Here is a 22,158-nt window from a genome sequence, read left to right on the forward strand (position 1 = left end):
ACACGCAAACAATTTACAAACTGCCACCAAGCTATCTTGGTGCTGTTTACGTGTCTGTAAAACAGTAAGGTTAGGTTAGGGTTTGTAGAGATGTGTGTCCCCCTAAGGGGACACTGCATGGGTAAGGTTCTGTGCACACATACAAGCTCTAATAAATCTCATTCCACTTTTCTTTTTTTCTTGCTTTTAAATAACATGTCGCATTCATTTCTTCTTCAGAAAAGTGTGATTTTCATTCACTGTGTTAGTCATTTCTTCTGCGTTCATGTTAAAAATAACAGTTGTCAGATTTTGGGCTGTGTATTTTCCTCATCTCATTTGATTAATAATTGTAATGTCATATTAACTTCACATTACTTTTCACAACATTATTTCATCCCCTCTTTATGACCAAAAAATCACCATATAATGAAAGTATTGCCAATTAATTGTTTTAGTCAGCTTATGATGCTTTTTGGGTTTGAAATATGTTAACAAAGTAATATTTATATTCCCTTGTGAAGTGACTGATCAATACACTTTAGGGACACCTTTTTAATAGTAAGTTATATGTACTGCACATCCCTTGTACTGCACTGTTAATCCCAAAAAGTCATCGATTTTGTGAAACTCCTTCTGAAAAGTGTGTTGTTCTAAAAGCAATTTAAAAGAGTTTTTTTTAATGAAAATATCCTGAACTTTTTTGGCAATTGCCAATTCACATGGCAACAATATATCAGATTTTTTAGTATTGCTTTTAAAGAGTTGTTTATTTTTTTAAGTTAATAGGCATAAATTGTAAGTGAATAAATGAATTACTGGCACATAAATTTGGAAGTCCATGGTGATATGATTATTTATAAAACCTGTGTTGAAATTCCCCACAGAATCCCAACCTCCTTTGTTGTTACCCTGGGAGGAAATTCCCCTGCTCTGTCATACATGAAATTCAAGCTCTGAACTGAATATTTTTTGTAAGCTAAAAGTATAAAAATTTTAGAGTTTCTAATTTTTATCTAAAACCACACTAAAGTCTACACATTAAAAAAAATTAATTAGGTCTGTATAAGACAAATTAGAAAACACAGACATTATATCTGTAATATCTTGGTAATCCCCTTGCATATATTTTGGGAGTCAAGAGAAGTTGGGGAGCATGCACTGGTACAGTGTGTTGTCCCACCCACCACATAACAAAACAACTCGGAATCCCGGTTGGCAAACTCCCAGGCAGACACGCAGTCCAGTCCCACCGTCCGCAAATGACCCTCTATCTGCCGCAGCCAGGTGTTATGTGGCCGACCTCTTGGCCCGGTCCAACCACTCGGGTCCCAAACAATGAGGATCTTACGATCTGGATCACCCTCTGGGATTCGTTCCACATGGCCATAGTGCCATAACTGACACTCCCTCACAATGCAGGTAATGTTCCTCTTTCAGGGCTCCATGAGCAACCGCTCATTCAACACAAAGTCAAACCAACCGTACCCAAGGATTTTCCGGAGAGACAGTACCAAAGGAGTCCAGTCTTCGTCTCAGGTCACTGGATAGCATCCATGTCTCGCAACCATATAGCAAGACTTGAAGAACAAGGACTCTAAAGACTTGGTCCTTCATCCTTTTGCATAAATATCGGGAGCGCCACACACCCTTTTCCAGGGACCTCATGACCCCCCATGCTCTCCCAATCTGTCTACTGACTTCAATGGAACAGTCACCATATAATTTGGGAGGGATAATGAAATATCACCTTTAAGTTTTCATAATAAGAATTTAGTAGTTTAAGACTAAAAAAATGGTGGTACTTTATGGTGGTAAGGCAAGAAAAATGCAATACAGTAATCCCTCGCTATATCGCGCTTTGACTTTCGTGGTTTCACTCTATCGCGGATTTTAAATGTAAGCATATCTAAATATATATCAGATTTTTCGCTGGTTCGCCGCTTTCTGCGGACAATGGGTCTTTTAATTTAGGTTACATGCTTCCTCAGTTTGATTGCCCAGTTGATTTCATACAAGGGATGCTATTGGCGGTTGGCTTAAAAGCTACCCAATCAGAGCATGTATTACATATTAACTAAAACTCCTCAATGCTATAAGATATGCTTCCCGCGTGGTGCTTGTTTGCTTCTCTCTATCTTTCTCACTCTCTCTGCCTGACGGAGGGGGTGTGAGCAGAGGGGCTGTTTGCACAGAGGACACGGACGCTCTTCTACAAAATGCCGCTTTATCGCGGTGCTTCTGTATACTTAAAAGCATGTATTGATTTTTTGATTGTTTGCTTTTCTTTGCGAGCTCTCTCTCTCTCTAACATTTTCTGCTCCTGACGGCGCTCCTTTAAAGATAAGATATGTTTGCTTTCTTTTAATTGTGAGAAAGAACTGTCATCTCTGTCTTGTAATGGAGCACAGTTTAAACGTTTGACTAAAGGGTGTTATTTCATGTCTAGAGGGCTCTAATAATGTTAACAGTGTGGGAGAGTTTATAAGGGCTTAAAATATATAAAAATAACCATACAAACATATGTTTTCTACTTCGCGGATTTTCACCTATCGCGGGGATGTCTGGAACGCAACCCCCGCGATCGAGGAGGGATTACTGTATTTAAGAACCTCTGGTGTACTGGATTTTATTGTACTTATTTTTCTAACCTAGTCTTATATCACTAATATTGATTTGATTATGTTGACCTAATTTTTAAGTCACTTTGAATAAAAGCATTTTTAAATGAATAAATGTAAATGAATATAAATACAAAATACACAGTTCTTTGTGGAAATATTCTGTGATTCTGTATTCTACAATTATTAAACTACAGTATATGAAAAAACCCACATGCAGCATTTATGTAATGACTTAGCTGTGTTACTTCGCCCAGGAAATGTCCTAAGACAATGGGTGTCAGTCATAGTGCTGTTAGTTTGATGTATCAGAAGTACTTTTCTATATACAATAGTTTTTTGTTTTTTTTTATACCAGAGGTTATTATTATTATTAGTTTACTGGAGCTCCTTACTCTTGAACATGCTGCATACAACTGCCCAGGAGTAAAACATTTTTTGCAGGAGATTAAGTACTGCTTTTCCTTGTGACTGAACTTGACTTTTGTTAATTGTCATTGTAAAAAATACAATTAATTATTTTGATTTCAAGAATAATCAGATTTTGGGGGTTATGAATATACTTTCACCCTATAGCACATCTTGTAAATAAGGTAGCTTTAATCAGAATGTAATCTTGTATCGTCACATAGTTTTGTAGGGCTTAGATTAAAATCAGTACACACTGAATTGTGGTTCATTTTATTTTATTACATACAACATTGACTTTTACAGGCTGATCATTTATGTGGAACAAATAATGAATTGAATGTTTTTAGCATTTTACAGAAAAAAAACAGATGAAAAGAAATAACATTCTGAGCTCTGTACAATGTCCAAGTGCTTGAAGTGGAGCCAAATTACTAGTAGTAGTCTGTTTACTAAGCGTCTCGCGCCTTCTTCCTTTTCATTACTTTTACATAACAACATATTAGTCAGAACATGATCTGAGCGCTGTGCTACACTAACATTCAATCACGGTGAGGTTTGGGGTGGCCGTGTATGCTGATACCAGCCCACTAACAGCACGGCAGTGTCAACCTCCTGTGTGTTCTGTCTGTGGAGTACTCCTTTGCTAAACTGAACAAGCTTTTAAACTTACCAAGGCATGTCGTTGCTCCTGGTTTGTGCTCTGCCCAGGGCTTGAAGTGAGCTGGTAAGCTGCACCAGTCTTCACTTTCTGATTTGCGAACTGGAGCACAGCAGCACATCTCAATTTAACTTCTGTGGGGACACTCCAGTTCTTCACAATATAGTATAGCATACTGTATATTGTACCACTGAGGGCCCATCATCTTCCACTCTGTTGTTTAAAATATATTATATGTACTGTATGTAAGCGTGATCAACAACCCTTGGGAGTTCAACCCCCTTTTGAATTTGTATATATTTTGTACCGCATCCCAGGAGTAAGAAGAAACTGACAGGGGAGGAATACTGCATCTCATGTACCCAAGGAAGGCAACTTGCTAAGCATATCTACTATGAGCTTTGCAGAATTTTCATCCTCCCCTACACATCTGGTTGCGGCCTTCATTTGCGTAAAGTGGCAGCTCCACTTGTCTGTGCAATTCTGTCCCTTCCTTCATGGCACTCAGCAGAAAAAAAGAACATAGACCCTAAGAATAGCTCACTCATAAAACATTATTAACAGCACATATGGGCAAATAAAAAAACACTTGTCACTTTTCTTTTATTCTATAACATCACCAATTTTCAATCAAATCTGTCATGACTTGTTTTGAGTATTTTGTTTTTCTAATGAATGTGGGGTTCCATTAAATATTGATATGTCGAAATCTGAGTTCTTAATGGATGCCTACTGGCCTAGATGTACCATCCTTCCAAAGTTTAGTATTATCTAAATGGGAAATAGTGCTTTTATTGATGATTGAGTAAGTCATTCAATGTTGCATTTATATATATATATATATATATATATATATATATATATATATATATATATATAGGGTGGTCCAGATCTAATTTTGCAACTTTTAATGCAATGCAGGAAAACAATGCAAGACAAAAGAATTGTTCAAAATATCTTGTAATAAACGAAAATGGACTTACATTGAATTAATTCACTGATTTTCCATGTAATGTCCCACTTCTCCTAATTCAGTTGTGAATTCTCTATGTAATAAACTTAATAAGTTATAACATAATGAAAATTGCATAATTAGACCTGGACCACCCTGTATATACTAGGGGGTTCCCCCTGCTCGCTTCAATCGCCAGCCACTTCACGTCTGTGCTGCTCACGTTGTGAAGAGGGGGGCTAAACGCACCCCAAGGAGATGCAGTCGTTCCTCCAAAACCCGGTGATACAATGGGGAACAAATACAGTTTTTTTTTTTACCTCCTCTTTGCTCGATCAGCTGCTGGCTTGCTGTGTGATCTGCATCTCACGTGGCGCTTCAAACATTTAAAAGTCTGTACAGCACCTGTCCAACTCTTTGTCTTTTATTTCCAGCCCTGGGGCGTGGTTAAATCTCTTGGCACAAATTCTTGTCTCGCTGGATGTGAGTTCTTGATATTTTTTAGTTTATAATTTAAAAACAGAACAAGACTCTCAAAATCTAACAACATCACATTAAAATTTGATAAATTCTGAAAACAATGACACCAAACATATATATGTAGGTTTTAAAATAAGCCGATTTAAAGTGTGACAAAATGCTTAGGATTTTATATATATAAATATATATATATATATATATATATATATATATATATATATATATATATATATATATATATATATATATATATATATATATATCCATCTTAATAAAAGGATGTGTCTGTGTGTCTCTGTATCTGTGTTTCCATCTAATTGCTAAGTCACTGTCATTCCAATTGATGTCAAAAACAGCTTTTACAAATCCCATAACAAATGGCATATAACCGAGACAGCTGCATTGCAGTTGTCAATCCAACCAATGGCACATCACAAGCATTTGTAATAATGCATTGTTTTACTAAAAATGTTTGTGATGCATCATCTGTTGGAATGAGAAATGCAATGCATTTTACTATTACATGCATTATGAAGTACAGTCCAATAGATGGTGCACTGAAAACGTTAATGCTGAGTACTTTGTTACATTACTTAGATTTCAACACTTCTTAAGACTGGTAGCACAGCTGGTAAACCACTTAATCTACTAATTTGTGATAAAATGTAATTTTCTTGTATTTTTAAGCTTACAAAAGCAGGTTTTAAATAGTGTTGTAATGTGTGTTGTGAAATACTGGTGAAACAGTGTCCCGCGGGAACTCCCAATTGCACTTCACTTTGCACTGTTCTTGCTCTTCAGATATTTTACATAATGGTTACATTTGCTGTTGTGCAGTGGGAATGCAACTCGTGAAAGTGGCCAAAGGCCTGCATTGTGTAGGAACTCATAGGTTGCTGAAAATAAATTTCCTGAGGTAAGAAACTTCTTAATAATAATAATTACTAGGGGGCTTTGCCCCCTGCTTGCTTTGCCCACCAACCCCTTTCCCCCCACCCGCCAAGCACTACACGCCGTTGTGAGGAGGGGGGCTGAATGCACCCCAAGGAGACACGGTCGCTCCTCGGAAACCCTCTTAAACAGTTACACAGTGGGAAACAAATACAGTTTTTTTACCTCCTCTTTGCTCGATCAGCTGCTGACTTGCTGCTGCTCCCGTGTCGCATGATCTGAATTTCGTGTAGCGCTTCCAACATTTTATTAATAATAATAATAATACATTTTTTTTATATTGTGCTTTATATTTAACAATCTCAAAGTGCTACAAAATAAGAATAAATTAACAAACAAGATAATCTATAGAAATAATTTAACAAAATGCCTTTCTAAAAAGATAAGTTTTTAGGTTTCGTTTAAAAGCATCAGTCGACTGTGGAGCTCTCAGGCAATCAGGAAGAGAATTCCAAAGCCTTGGCGCCACCAAAGAAAAGGCCCTATCACCCATACTGCTAAGCTTAGTTCTGGGAACTTGAAGAATGTTAGTATGCACAGAGCGGAGGGTGCGTGAGGAAGTAGGAGGAATAAGCAGTTCCTGTAAATACAGGGGAGCAGATCCATAGATGCACTGATGGGTAAGGAGGGAACCCTTGTACTCAATTCTAAGTGGTACAGGGAGCCAGTGAAGGGTTTTCAATATAGGAGTTTTTAAACTATATATATATATATATATATTTTAAAGTCACTCTCTTGTCTCTCCTCTCCCCCAGACATCCTCAAACACATTCAATATTTTTTCGTTGTTCTGTTATTTCATCGAGTAATATTTTCCGTTTGTTTGCGCTAATGAGATCTTTACTATCATTTTTGTGAGACTTTCGAAGTTTCCTACTTCCATTATCTCTAACCTGCTGTAGTTAGGATATAGCGGGTTGGATAATGGATGGATAGATGCTCTGCATGTGTATCACGGGACTTGCTTCCAAAGGTTGTAAGTATGACGTGGCATGTCCATCTCGCGGGACGTGAAAGTGTCTCTCTGTCTCTCTTCAAAAGATCACGTCTCATCGCAGGAAGAAAGTCTCGTACCAAGTTTTTTTTTTAATAATAGAGAGATAATAAATAAAAATATAAATAAAATGTATCATTAATACTATTAAAATCGATTTGATAAGTAACAACTAAACCACACAAGCACTTTTTCTATGACCCCAAAGTAATGTAGTACTTAGTAGAGTGTTGTTAACCAAAGCCACTTTTATTTGCAAGTGAGAGCATTTCAAGCTGGAATGGAATTTCTGGGCTGTTTTTTTTTTTTATATATATTTTATTTTGTTTTCAAATATGAATACAGGCAACCCTTCATTCTAACTCTAATTATTGTATGATGTCAGTTAATTTAGATGTGCTACCTGAGAGTTTTTGAGATGCAGGAGTGATAAAAACAAAAAAGAGCCTGTGATTTAATATCACAAGACTACAGCCAGGATGTGTTCTAATCATGTGTCATTTGTCTACTTAGCGTAGATTTATCTCATTTTAGGACTTACTTAGGACTATAGGATTGTAAGGTTTTGTCCTATCCTGATACGTTTCATGTGGCTCTGTACATACAGCGCATATGACTGGCAGTGCACATCTTTTCGTAACAGATGGTAGCTTCCAACAAAAAACAAAAAATAAAACAAGTGGCTAAGGTTTTGATTTCACTAGTATGAACTGAACAGGATTAAAAGCACAGAGATCAAACTATACGATAACCTTTCATGAAAAGAACTCAACAAAAACCTTTAAGATTAAACTGTAGTTAGAAACCGGAAATTCTTTTATTTTTCCCTTTAAATTTAAGAAACCTGAAATTCTTTTTTGTTTTTTTACTTTAGATTTATTTTCAAAATTCATCATCGATTTGTAGTGTTTTAAAATTCAGACACCACATCCAAAAGCTCTTGTCCTTAAATAAGATGGCGACTACTGGTGTAAAGACTGGGACATGCACACTAGGAGCAGAAAGATGTCGTAAGAACACAAGAATGACATTTATGCAAATGTTGTCACAAAGGCTTCAACAAAAATAATCTATAAATATATTCATCCATTATCCAACCCGCTATATCCTAACTACAGGGTCACGGGGGTCTGCTGGAGCCAATCCCAACCAACACAGGGCACAAGGCAGGAAACAAACCGCAGACAGGGTGCCAACCCACAATAGGGCGCACACACACACACCAAGCACACACCAGGGACAATTTAGGATCACCAATGCACCTAAAAATAAGTCTCTCATACATCACTTATAAAATAAAAGTGTGGGTGCTTTTGCTAAAATGTTACTGATTGATGAAAAGTGCCCATGCTTAAATTTTACAAGGGATGTATGAGAGACTTATTTTTTACTTTATAGTACACATTCTAACTTAATATAAGCGTGGTTTTTAAAAAGTATATATATATATATATATATATATATATATATATATATATATATATATATATATATATATACAGTGGAACCTTTAGATACAATCACCTCTGTATACGAGAAATTCAAGATAAGAGGAAAGTATGAGCGAAAAATTCGGATCTAAATACGAGCATTGGCTAGCGTAACAAGCCACGAGCCAGGCTGTGGTTATGCGTCACGCGTTTCCTGATCTGCCTCGACTCAGGGATTCACCCAAGCTGACGCTGCCAGCCCGTCAGCTAACTCAGTGTTCCTTGTTCTCCCGTAGCGTGAGGATCTACGCGTTTGTGCACTTGTGATTTCATTGTTTCGCTGTAGCTGGTCACTGTATAAGCGTATCCAAAAATATCACGGACATGCAGACGGAGAAAAGGAGACGATTGCCCTCAAGAGGAGAGAGAGAGAGAGAGAGAGAAGAGGAGAGAGAGAGACGCGTGCACAAGTAAGTGAGAGAGAGAGATAAGGAGAAAGAGGTGCATGCGAGCAAGCGAGACAGATAAGGAGAGAGAGATGCGCACGAGAGAAGAACCATCAGCTCAGTTATGCTCACATGACGCTCATCAGACAAAGTATATCCATACTACTTGTATTGCAAGACATCGCTCGTTTTATCAAGTCAAAATTAATTAAAAAATTTAGCTCGTCTTGCAAAACACTCGTAAACCAAGGTTCCACTTGTATATATTATTAGTGTTATTTGTTAGGAAAATTGATTTTTATGTTGATATTTTTGGGGGTGCGGAACGGATTAACTGGATTTCCATTATTTTCAATGGGGAAGTTTGTTCTAGATGCAAGAAATTTGCTATACAAGCTCAGTGCTGGAACGAATTAAACTCGTATCTCGAGGTTCCACTGTATGTGTATATATATATATATATATATATATATATATATATATATATATATACTGCTCAAAAGAATTAAAGGAACACTTTTTAATCAGAGTATAGCATAAAGTCAATGAAACTTATGGGATATTAATCTGGTCAGTTAAGTAGCAGAGGGGTTGTTAATCAGTTTCAGCTGCTGTGGTGTTAATGAAATTAACAACAGATGCACTAGAGGGGCAACAATGAGATGACCCCCAAAACAGGAATGGTTTAACAGGTGGAGGCCACTGACATTTTTCCCTCCTCATCTTTTCTGACTGTTTCTTCACTAGTTTTGCATTTGGCTACAGTCAGTGTCACTACTGGTAGCATGAGGCGATACCTGGACCCTACAGAGGTTGCACAGGTAGTCCAACTTTCCAGGATGGCACATCAATACGTGTCATTGCCAGAAGGTTTGCTGTGTCTCCCTGCACAGTCTCAATGGCATGGAGGAGATTCTAGGAGACAAGCAGTTACTCTAGGAGAGCTGGAGAGGGCCATAGAAGGTCCATAACCCATCAGCAGGACCAGTATCTGCTCCTTTGGGCAAGGAGGAACAGGATGAGCACTGCCAGAGCCCTACAAAATGACCTCCAGCAGGCCACTGGTGTGAATGTCTCTGACCAAACAACCAGAAAGACTTCATGAGGGTGACCCAAGGGCCCCATGTCCTCTAATGGGCCCTGAGCTCACTGCCCAGCAGCATGCAGCTCGATTGGCATTTGCCATAGAATACCAGAATTGGCAGATGCACCACTGGTGCCCTGTGCTTTTTACAGTTGAGAGCAGGTTCACCCTGAGCACGTGACAGAAGTGAAAGGGTCTGGAGAAGCCATGGAGAACATTATTCTGCCTGTAACATCATTCAGCATGAGCAGTTTGGTGGTGGGTTAATGATTGTCTGGGGAGACATATCCATGGAGGGTCACACAGACCGCTACAGGCTTGACAAAGGCACCTTGGCTGCCATTAGGTATCAGGATGAAATCCTTGGACCCATTGTCAGACCCTATGCTGGTACAGTGGCTCCTGGTGCACGACAATTCCTGGCCTCATGTGGTGAGAGTATGCAGGCAGTTCCTGGAGGATGAAGGAATTGATACCATTGACTGGCCACCACACTTTCCTGACCTAAATCCAATAGAACACCTCTGGGACATTATGTTTTGGTCCATCCAATGCCACCAGGTTGCACCTCAGACTGTCCAGGAGCTCAGTGATGCCCTGGTCCAGATCTGGGAGGAGATCCCCCACAACACCATTTGTCATCTCATTAGAAGCATGCACCGATGTTGTCAGGCATGTATACAAGAACACAGGGGCCATACAAAGTGCTGCGTACAATTTTGAGTTGCTGCAATTAAATTTTGGCAAAATGGACTAGCCTGCCACATAATTTTTTCACTCTGATTTTTGGGCGTCTTTGAATTCAGGGCTCTGTAGGTTGATCATTTTCATTTCCATCAAACGATGTGGCATCCTTTCGCTCCTAACACATTACCCAGTCTATATCAGTATAGATATCCAGGAGGATTTCTTTTCCCATTGAGATCTGATGTGTTTTCAAAGTGTTCCTTTAATTTTTTGAGCAGTTTATATATATATATATATATATATATATATATATATATATATATATATATATATATATATATATATATATATATATATATATATATATATAATTTTCAACTTTTTAGTCTTGTGTTTGTTTTAGTATAATTTTGTAATTTTGTATTCAAAATTTTAACAGGGTGGCACAGTGGTAGCACTGCTGCCTCGCAGTTAGGAGATCTGGGTTCGCTTCCCAGGTCCTCCCTGCATGGAGTTTGCATGTTCTCCACGTGTCTGTGTGGGTTTCCTCCAGGTGCCTGGTTTCCACCCACAGTCCAAACGCATGCAGGTTAGGTGCATTGGCGATCCTAAATTGTCCTTGGTGTGTGCTTGGTCTGTGTGTGTGTGTACCCTGCCCGGGATTTGTTCCTGCCTTGCACCCTGTGCTGGCTGGGATTGGCTCCAGGTGACCCTGTGTTAGGATATAGTGGGTTGGACAATGACTGACTGACTGACTGACAAAATTTTAACACTTCCTTTAATATTTCTATCCGCTACTAGCGCCATCTATTGGTGAAATCTTGAACTATTTTTCATATGAAAATTTCATTTCTGAATTAATATGGATTAATTGATCAATTAGTGAAACGGATTATTGATTCATGTATTGTCAGAAGTGAGTAAGTGTGCAAAATTTCAAATCATTTTGACAATAGGAAGTGGGTTAAATAGTGATTACAAGATTTGTACCAGACAACAAAGAGGTGAAGTTAAAAGAAGTGTGGTAAAAACAAGCAAAAAATAATTTCCAGGATTCAGAGTATTTAAAAAATCTCAAATGAAGATGCTAAAATGTTATCTATACAAAACACCATATGTGTGGTATAGCCTGTAATTGTTTGTTCTATTCACGTAATAATTTTGCAGTACTTTGAGAGAGTATTACCACTACCATGACTACTACCACTGCCACTATCACTACCACTACCACTGCCACTGCCACTGTCACTATCATTATCACTACCACTACCACTACTGCCACTACTGCCTCTTCCATTCTGGCACATTGAGTGTCAATTCTCTATTCAGTTATTCCTGCCAACACAAAGATGCTTGTAAGCTCCTTGTAATCAGCTACTTAGACAATGTAATAATAAATGCGGCCCTGTTAGAGTAACATTGTAGTCTGAGTCTGGATCACATGAAAAAAAATGTAAATTCATGTCCGTCCTGTCTAATGATTTTGCTCTCTGAGGAGATCTGGTAGTCTCAGACCATTTCCTTCAAATGTGGCAGCTCCCAAAAGTTGAAACTAATTGGCACCTTTATTTGAGGTCACCGAGAATGACTGGCCATGTATTTCTCATCTTAGTTTTGTCTTTTTTATTATGTAGAGCTAGCTCACTGCAGGTTTTGGGTTGAGAAAGGTGGCAAGTCAGATATCAAATATAAATTATTTTTATGTCTTCCATATTTTACCCCCATTACTGTGACATAAGCATTCCACCATGAACAGAATGATGATTTCCTTGCTACTTAAAATTTAATAAAATCCCGATAAACAAGTGAATTATAGCTAAGACTCAAGCCTTTAGCGAAAGGCAGCATGCATTAAATATTACAGTTTCCAATGATGGTTCCCTTATTGTGGTAAGAAAAATAAACCATTTCAACAAGAAGAATAACAGTTAAAATTCTTCCTCCAGCTGGAGGGCTGTTATAGATATGTTGCAAAAAAGCGAGAATTGAATTCTATTTAAGCGATTGATGAAAAATAGCAGAGAAATCCCTCGCAATGTCTAGTAAGCTCTAATGCTGACAGTACAGTAGACACTGAATATGCATTAAATAGATTAGCCGCGTAAACGTCCTCAACGTGTAATCCCTCCTGCAGCACCCATCTGAACTTGGCATTGATCAAGAGATCAGTATTGTCAACCTGTCTATCAACAAATGTACCTTCTTTGTCTTTCAGAAAATGTACTACTTTTACTTAGTGATCAACGTTTCACAATGATGTATTTTAATAATATTCATATTTTTATGTTTATGCAGAAGATGCATGGGAGAAATCTGGAGTCGTGTTTGCAGCCACCATATTTGTAAATGCTGTGCTAAATTACAAAATGAAACTCATTCGGTTTAAGTGATTTTTTTATTAGTAATGTCATCTTTCAGACGTCTAGACCGTGTTTACTTATGCAAGCCCACAAAATTGCTCGAGTGGTCAATTTTATCTTTGTTGTTTTTCTGTTTCCACCTTTGAAATGTTATTTTCCATGCAGATATTCAAATAATCATCTGTTATAATTTTATTTTCACACCTCGTTTGTATTTCATTGTTTATTTATTTATTTATTTATTTAAAGCACTTCTGTAAAAATACAAATTTCCCTCTGGGGAACTAAAAAAGTTCTATCTATCTATCTATTGACAATATAGTGGTGCTGATATAAAGCATATTTTTGCAGGTTTATTTGTCAGAAAATAATTAATTGGCACTCCATTGTTAAATACACATAGCTGGATTTTTATATGAGCTATACACTATATAAATATGTATTGAACTGTACGCATGAATACTGTATACAGTCTGAAGGATGCCATTGCATATCTTAACATTCCAAAATTAAAGGACAGAATTGGGAAACAGATTACATCTGTGACATGGAAAACCTGTAGTATTTCATTATGCTTTATATAAACATTTTAATACTATATCCTAATTATGGGGGACTATCCCAGAAGGGATTAAAATCTAATCCTCTTTCTCTGTGGCTGCAGTGGATTAGCTGCATATTGTCTCAGCCCTTGCAGGAATCCCTCCAGGCAAAAATACAATTGCTTCTCCTGTAACATCCTTTTTCATATGGTGAAGCTTGTAATGGAAGGTTTCCAGCCGACATGTTAAATATAACCTGCCATTAGCAATGGGAATTTTATTCTCTAATAGTATAAAGTGCTTGACATATTGTAATTATAACAAAATACTCCACTTCCACGAAGCTCTTTCAGACCTGTACGGTGTGTTACTCCAGACTAGTGACCCGTATGCTTGGTTTACTGGCCCCAACCAAAGTGAGGTGTCGCCTGGCTCTAATACGCCATTCACTTTACATATTCTACAAGGGTTAAACACTTTTATCGCTGAAAAGCAGTCAATCAAACTGCCTTGGACTTTGTAATTTAAGTGTAAAAATTCATTATTGTTGGTATTGGATGTTTCACATTAAAGAGAAGACAAGCAGTCCGCATTGGGTTTTGATTTAATTAACGTGATCGAACATTAAAGTCTTCACATAGAAATAGTTTGGCCTTGGTATAATTTTAACTTTAAAAAGAGCCCGTTCAATCTGCGATAATGAAGATTACAGAATATAACTTACATTGTCAGCAAATAAACACAAAGGTGACCGTCGCATGTCTTTTTTTTTTGAGTATTTTAGGCCTGCACTCCACACTCTTAAGTGAAGAGCTCGGCTCGATCGGCCCTCTTCAAAGTGAACATATATTAATGATAAAGCCGCATCTTATTACTGGGCTTGTAGACCCCGCTTTTACATCTATTCCATTGAAATGCGTTGTTTAAATCTTTAGAGAATTACTCGGAGTGCTCAATCCGGCAAGGAACAGTGATGGAGAGGCAGAGAAAGCTGCTTTTCAGCTGCCGTCCACAAAACACAATGAAGGAGAGCCCAGGGAATTGAAACCAAAATCCACTTGTAATCTTGCAACACTATCAGACATAATTGGTTGAGCAACGTAGATTAAGATTGATGAGACATTAAAGTGGCTCTTCAGAGTTCAGGAGATCGATAAATATCCCAATTTTAAGATCTTCCCTCGTCTGTGTTCTGTGGGTTATACTAGAGCAGTGGCAGCGGCATATAAAAGATGGAGGAAAAAAACGGGAAAAAATGACATGTGACCAAAATCAGCTGACATGGGGTCAAAAAGCCTTTATTATTAATAATACAGATTTGTTTAAGCTGTGTTTAACCGTAATCAGCAAACATACACGGTCCTGTTAAATATACTGTGTATATACTGTATGTGTATATATAATTCCTTTCAACGTGATCATCCACATTTTTAGCGTTAAACATGTTTTAGTGCACTAGGAAAATAGTATTGTTTGAATTAATAATTCAGCCTATCAACGTAATTAATCTTAATCTAATTTCGGATGAGATGAATTAATTAGTATGAATTAATATCATCCGAAAAACATGGATTTGAAGAGATTTTGTTTTTATCAGCCCTGTGATCTAATACTGTAATTGCTCCCATTGGACTTATTCCATGCCGCTTTTATCGACATTAAAAAGCACTTGTATTTTTTTCAAAGAATCCTAGTAATCTGTATTTCAGTGTACAACTTTGCTAATTGAAAAGTTGAAATGCATAGATTATTTCTTTTTTTTATTAATCTTTTTGTGACAGCGAGAGACGTAATTTAAAGATTATATAATGTTATCTTATTCAATACGTAACACATATTCAACTACAAACGCAAACTGAAATGAAAAAAGATACTTTGATTAACATTATACATTAATTATAGACTATTGACATAAAAAATATAAATAAAAAATCGTTCCACGCTCAAACATAAGATTAAAATTATAATCTTCGGTCCCTTATGCTTTCATTCATAAGCTTTATATGTTATGTAATTTTTCGGATTCGACATTTTATTAATCTAGCGTTTCGTAAAGTCCCCTGCAGTTAAAACCAAAATCGCTTGTCACATAATATACTTATTTTTTTGTTTAGTCACCTGGCTTGTAACTGCGCTAAAGTTCGAGCGATTACAGCAAAACCAACCATTTCACTTTCATGCACTAAATATGGGATCCTAATTCTAAATTAGTCACCTAAAATAAAGACGTGTTTATCATACAGTCTGGAAAGAGACACAGTGTCTTGTAAAGTAACGGTTTTTTAATGAAGTCCTGAATTCATTCCTGCCGTTCGCGTGTTTCTGTTTGGTACCTGAGTAACTTACACGCACTTTATACACTCACTCAAGTCAGGAGATTTCATGGGATTTATCTTGCGCTCTCCCGTTACTTGTTATAATTTTTCTCAGTAGGCCTTTTTTAAGTAGGCCTATACCTTTCTTCACCTACCTTGCCGCACATACACAGTTGGACTTACTGTTTGCCATTATTTAATGTAATTGTATTATTATTATTTTTTCCTTATAGGACCAGTTGTCCTCAGCACACCGGCACAACTTATAGCTCCTGTTATTGTGGCTAAAGGAACTCTGTCCATCACAACTACAGAAATATATTTCGAAGTAGATGAAGATGATTCTTCTTTTAAAAAGATCGACTCCAAAGTAAGTCTTACTTTACACAATCTGTAAGTATTTGTTTTGGTACATTTTAAATATGGCCCAGGGCTTATTCTTATTCATTTTCACGAGTGGTAAATTAAAATTGGAAATAAAGGTGCAGTACGTGCGCTTCCTCCGTTTAAATAAAAAGTGAAATATGGATTCGGCAGATGATTGGCTGATTTTTCTGGTTCAGGAGATATTTTGGTGAGAGACTATTACACGATTTTCTTTTTTCTATTCGATACTTACGTATACCTTTTTGAATCAAACATGTTTTATTAGCTCTTCGATACTGTTGGGTGAATGCGTGGCGGGTCACTGAAAGAATAACAAGCCATAATGTATGGCCACAAGCGCAGACTTTTGAAAGCAAAAAGCTTTATTTTAGCTCTAATACTTGTAGGCACGTTACACGATTTAGTTGCAATGTTTGTTTTCTGAAAAACAATATATAACTAAAACATGGTGAAAGCAATACGGGATTACTGAATGGATCGTGGTTCTGCAAAATAAAATACACATAAACTGACAAATAAAAAGTAAAGATAAAAAGACGGTGTTTCTCAGGTGTATTAAAGCTTTGTAATAACCTTTGTATTTTACAGCGTAGAATATACTTTACTATAAAGGCTATACGCCTATATATTATATAATTATTTGGGTCTTTTAAAATTTGTGACTATATTTTAAAATAATCTATGTCATTTTATTCCAATGGACGTAAATCCCCCTAAAAGATGAGATGTAACTTTTTTCTGTATCTTTATTAGTATATTTGCTTCATATTTGTGATACCGAATCTGTGTAACACAGAAGATGGTCCAGAATTTAATTTACAGTTTCTATAAAGTAATGAAGAAGTACAAAACAAAAGAACACGCATAAAAGACGTGCATTACTTTATTCCAAGCATAGGATGATTGTTTTAGTCGTACATGTTTTTATCCTTTTTTGGGATTTTGCAATTAATTACATTAAGCGGTCTTCTCGTTATTTAAACAACTTCGTTCGTTCGTCTGTCCGTTTTTTAGTATAACACTGTCAATTAGTATGACTGAGGAATACCTTCTTTTCAAATGTTGTGTTTATAATCTCAATAATTTATCAAATAAGAGCTTAATTTAATTTAATTTAAATTACTGGGTAACAAATGTGTCAGTTTAGTAGTTTTTAGATTTGGTTGTTGTAGAATGTTAGGACGTGTTAGTACTTTGTCAGCTCGTGCATACTTGCTGAATATAAGCTTGCAAAGAAAAAAATACAACTATCTTAAAATATTTTAAAAAAAAACCTTCATCATACATTGTTTCAGCATTTTATGAAGTAGTCTTTATTGTTAAATTGCGACCCAGACACAGCTGACCTTGTGTTTTGCTAATGGTAAATCATTATTGGGACACTGCATATTCTTCATAATTTTTATTAGCTCTTTAAATAAAACCAGAGACAGAATTTTAAGGGAGAAAAAAATCTGAAATCACAAATATTATATTCCAGTGTATTTTAAGTGCATTTTCAAATATACTTTAATATCCAAATGTTATTGTATAGGCAGAATCAATAACAAAAAGATCGAATATATTTAAATAACCATTCAAGTATAGTTATGGAATGTTATAAAACGGAACAAACAGTACATCAGAATGTAAACTTTGTTCAAAATGAACCACTTTTAGTTGAAAGCAAAAGGGTGAATTCTACCTGTACTGTGAATAGTTTCTCATTCTAGTAGAAAGAGCCCGTAGTGTCTTTAAGGAAACGGAGTAATACTTCTATGCACGAGTCACAAAACATCAACGTTCACAACTGCAGAACACCGCAACCACAATCAATATTTACAGTATAAAAATGTACAATCTAGGTTCTGTGCAGGGCTCATATTAAAAAGGAAACATGTTAACATTAAAAAAATAAACTAAGTTTGATTTATATATATTTTTTCCATGGGCACTTTAATTCAAATAACCCAATAAAGAAGTGAACATAAATTAAATTAAAGGCAAAATGTAACTCATATGCTTTTAGTTATGTTTTTTTTCCTTTTTTGACACAAAATTATAATATATTTAGCAGTAACCTTTGTTTTAAACGCCTGAACTGGCATCGTCTTCCGAACATGAAAAATAAATCCACTTCTTACGTGGAAGTGCTTTCCTTCAAATGAACATTGTTCACATGAAACTGCCGTAAGTAAAATTTCGTCCGAGGAGTCCTTTCTTCACGCAGGCCTTTGTCTGCTTGCTCAAAGTTTTTCCAGGCTTTTAGGGTTAGTGAGGATTTCTCTCGCTAATCTCCAAGTCTGTTTGGCCGCATTTTCAAGAGCGGAATGGGGCTTTCCCTGAAATAGATCTAGATTAGGCAAAAAATAATGTGGACACCTTCTGCACTGCAAACAGGAGATCAGCTGCAACAAAATGCCATTGAGCCGATCCCCCAGACAGGATTCGTCCCAGTCCGACTCTCGTGGGTGCTTTTCACACTCGTAAGAGACCAAAGTTTTCATGTGGTAGTTATTGAGGGGCTGTCCTGGCAGCTCAAGGTGACGGTCGCGCAAAGTCTTGAGAACCGACAGGCATTTCTTCCTGCAGCCACCCATCAGGAGCCTGTTTTCGGCTTCTGCGAATTGTAAGACCCAGGCGTCGCTCTCCGCCGAGCTCTGCTTCCCATTCAATGAGTAGCACTCCTTGGATAAGAGATTAAAGCCCTCGGCCTTCACCTCTGCCACCCTGTTGGGCCCAGGCCAGGGGATGTGGGGCAGTGGCCAGTGGGCTGCACTCCTCGGCCATATTCCTGTACATTTGAAAGCCGGAGTGATTTGTACCACGTATCTGTCACGGATGCGCAGCTTCACTTCGCTGGTGTCCGCGACCATCTTTACCACGTCTCTGTAGCTGCACTTATCCACAGCCTGTGCCACCAGAGTCTGAAACCGGGACCTGATCTTTCGAGCCGAAAGATAGCCCGAAGCGGTGATGAACTCGACCCACAGAGACATGCTCCTTTTACGGCCGTCGCTCAGCTTCAAGACGGCACATCCCGGCAGAGAACCGTCGTCCACAAAGTTGAAGACCCCCATCTGGTTGAGATAGAGGACCACCTCAAATTCCGTCGGCGAGATAACCTCTAGACCTTCATAGCGGTTGTCCATCTCGTTGAGAGAGCTTATAAAACGCGGCTCCTGAACCTCGACCTCTTTTAGGACGTCCGATACCACTTTGCACACTTCGCGGATGGTCTTGGAGATGGCAGCTTTCCGAGACTGGCATTTTTCATTGTAATATTTGTTGAGATGATACACCAGCTTGGCCTGTGCCGCGATCATATTGGGGCAGAGATCCGGATTGTATACCGGAGTCTCGCAGTAAGCCGAGGGATCCAACGCGGCAGTTTGTACGGGAGCCAATTTTAGAGGAAAAGGAATAACTCCTCAAAAAGAAAAAAAGAAGAAGAAATGCAGTTCGATAGATTTATGTGCACTCACAGCACGACTACAGCAAAACCTTTAATCGTTGTCATCAGGTTTTAAAGTACTCTGGTGATACAAAATAATCCCTGTAAATTAGGGTTAGCGTGTAATAATCAAAAGTCCATTGCACAAAAAAATTTCAAATCAGACAAAGCACACCTTCCAGTAGTCAAAGAAAAAAAAATCCCTCTTCTTAATGTGTTTATGATGTAGTCAGTCAGTCACTCAGCTCCGAGTTGAGTTGTTAATCAGGAGGATGTACTGTAAAAGTGCAGGGTGCCGTGTGTGCAATACTAGAGGAGGCTGCGGCTGCTGTTGGTGTGTATAAGAGCCCCGATGCACTCGAGTGGAAATTATAAAGGCAGGGCCGGCATCGGGGGCACCCAATCGGCATCAGCAGCGTCACTCACCACACTTGGTACAAAGCTAATTAATCCACGGCTTTTATATACTAAAGGTACTGCTTCTGCGGACAGGACGAGTAGACATGAGCACGTACACTTTTGGAAATCTCTTCACTCCTTGTTTTATTTCAGATTGTTTATTTATTTATTTTTTACAAAGCAGCAACCGTAGAGTACAGTAGCTAACAGGTGAAGGCAGATACAGTAGATCCGAGATGGCACATCGATGTCGATTTGTGAAGTTTATGCCAAACGTGAAAGAACAATATGTGATGATATTTTTCACTATTATGTCTGTTTTCGTTGCTGAGTATTACCGAATGATCAGAAATAAGGAGATTAATATATCCTGTATCTTGCATAAATCTGTTTCACTCTGCAGGTAGTGCTTTTTGTTTTTTAATTGGAATGTATTTTAAACTGAAGATGACTGAGGTGAACTTTATGTAAGAAATGTCATAATTACTACAGTTAGTTAAGTTAAATAATGTAATCGGTTCATCTGTTCCGATCTAAACTGCTGGACTGCTTTTTTTTAATAAAGCGTTTCATGCTGCACATGTTATTCTGTGCTCTTATTTATATGATACAAAATGCCAGTTATTGCTCATTTGACTGATGGTAGCAAGGGTAAAACTTTCTTTCTTTCTTTTAAGCTTGAAAGCTGACATGGCAGTCTCACGTCTTGGGTAGCCGGGAGGCGATGCCCATCCCGAGCTATTAATAGTCATAATCTTGTAAAGTAGCAATAGTCTTGTGTGGCTACAGAAACAGTACATTTGTTTTGGCCAATTTTACCTATTTTAGAAATCTACTGCATGTTTGACTAGAAAAGGCATGATGTGCTTTTAATGTATGCATGTCTGCGTGCATACGTCTAGTTACATGCATTCATTTGCTATTTCTCCGTAATCGTCTCAGTTATTATTTTTTTTATCAGCTCATAATATTTTTTGCTATTATTGAGATTGAAAGAAGTGTAACGTCACCTAGTTAATATTTATCTTACTGTCCATAAAACATTTCCATGTTAGTACAAAGATGATTTATTAATGTGTTATGTTGTGTTGCCGTGTGGTTCGTTTTCATTAGTATGTTAAAGTGGTTCTATAGTAAATGTAAGAAATATCTCAGGACATTTTGAGATTTTGTGACCACAAAGTGCATTTAAAGATTGAATGAATGTCTGAAAAACACGCAACTATTAGACCGGTGATTTTTATCTATCATTCTAGAATATTTTATTTTGTCATTTTTACGCTCTAAGCACTGATTGAAACTTTCGACTTGTTTAAATTTATAAACATCCAGTGCTGCTAGTGGCCAGTGAGAAGAGCGACATTCAGAGTATTAAACGGCGGGTTGAACTTATTTAGACGGCCACATATTAACTTGCACACACAGTATATTTTATTTGCCTTTTAAATATATTGAGTATTACATGTAGTTTATTTTTTCAACTATTTACACTTTATGATTCAGTACGGTCTGTTTGCTACTAATTTAAAGGAAAGCAGCTAATTTTTGTCATTTATGTATGTGTTCTTGGTTTTAATTTATTTTCAACAAAACCACATGGGGTTAACATAATTGTCGGGTCTCTAAAGCTTTACATTTGATAAACTTAGATAATCTACAGTAGATTAAACCTGTTGTACTCGATTTCCTATTCGATTCCTGTTGTTTATTAATAGCAGCGTGCAGAGACATACGGATATCTTAATTTTAAAGAATTAATGCAGTGTTATTAATGGGAGCATAAATAAATATTTAGTCTTACTCTGAAATATACGTCTTCATCATTTTTTGTAGACTATCCGGTGTATGTGTTTGTATATATATATATATATATATATATATATATATATATATATATATATATATATATATATATATATATACACACACACACACACACAATTGAAATCATTTTTCGTTCGTACGAGTAGAAGTTTTGCAGTATTGAAGTTGACATTTCGTCGCACTTTAGAAGTTCCCTCAGAAGACT

The 22,158-nt window shown here is 37.1% G+C and overlaps 2 protein-coding genes across 16 annotated transcripts in view; one reads left to right on the forward strand and one right to left on the reverse strand.

Annotated features, from left to right (window-relative positions):
- The window catches only part of nbeaa (neurobeachin a), an 894,135-nt gene that overhangs the window by 643,611 nt on the left and 228,366 nt on the right, over positions 1 to 22,158 (forward strand). For all 15 annotated transcript variants that reach the window (XM_039745777.1, XM_039745778.1, XM_039745781.1 and 12 more), the window contains one exon: positions 16,144 to 16,280. In XM_039745777.1, the coding sequence (XP_039601711.1) occupies positions 16,144 to 16,280 (137 nt within the window). The remainder of the gene's footprint in view (positions 1 to 16,143; positions 16,281 to 22,158) is intronic.
- mab21l1 (mab-21-like 1) lies at positions 17,283 to 20,373 on the reverse strand. Its single transcript, XM_039745794.1, has one exon. The coding sequence runs from the start codon at positions 19,600 to 19,602 to the stop codon at positions 18,523 to 18,525; it is 1,080 nt and encodes a 359-aa protein (XP_039601728.1). The 5' UTR covers positions 19,603 to 20,373; the 3' UTR covers positions 17,283 to 18,522.

Source organism: Polypterus senegalus, chromosome 2 (assembly GCF_016835505.1).
Source record: "Polypterus senegalus isolate Bchr_013 chromosome 2, ASM1683550v1, whole genome shotgun sequence".
Classification (NCBI taxonomy): Eukaryota; Metazoa; Chordata; class Cladistia; order Polypteriformes; family Polypteridae; genus Polypterus; species Polypterus senegalus.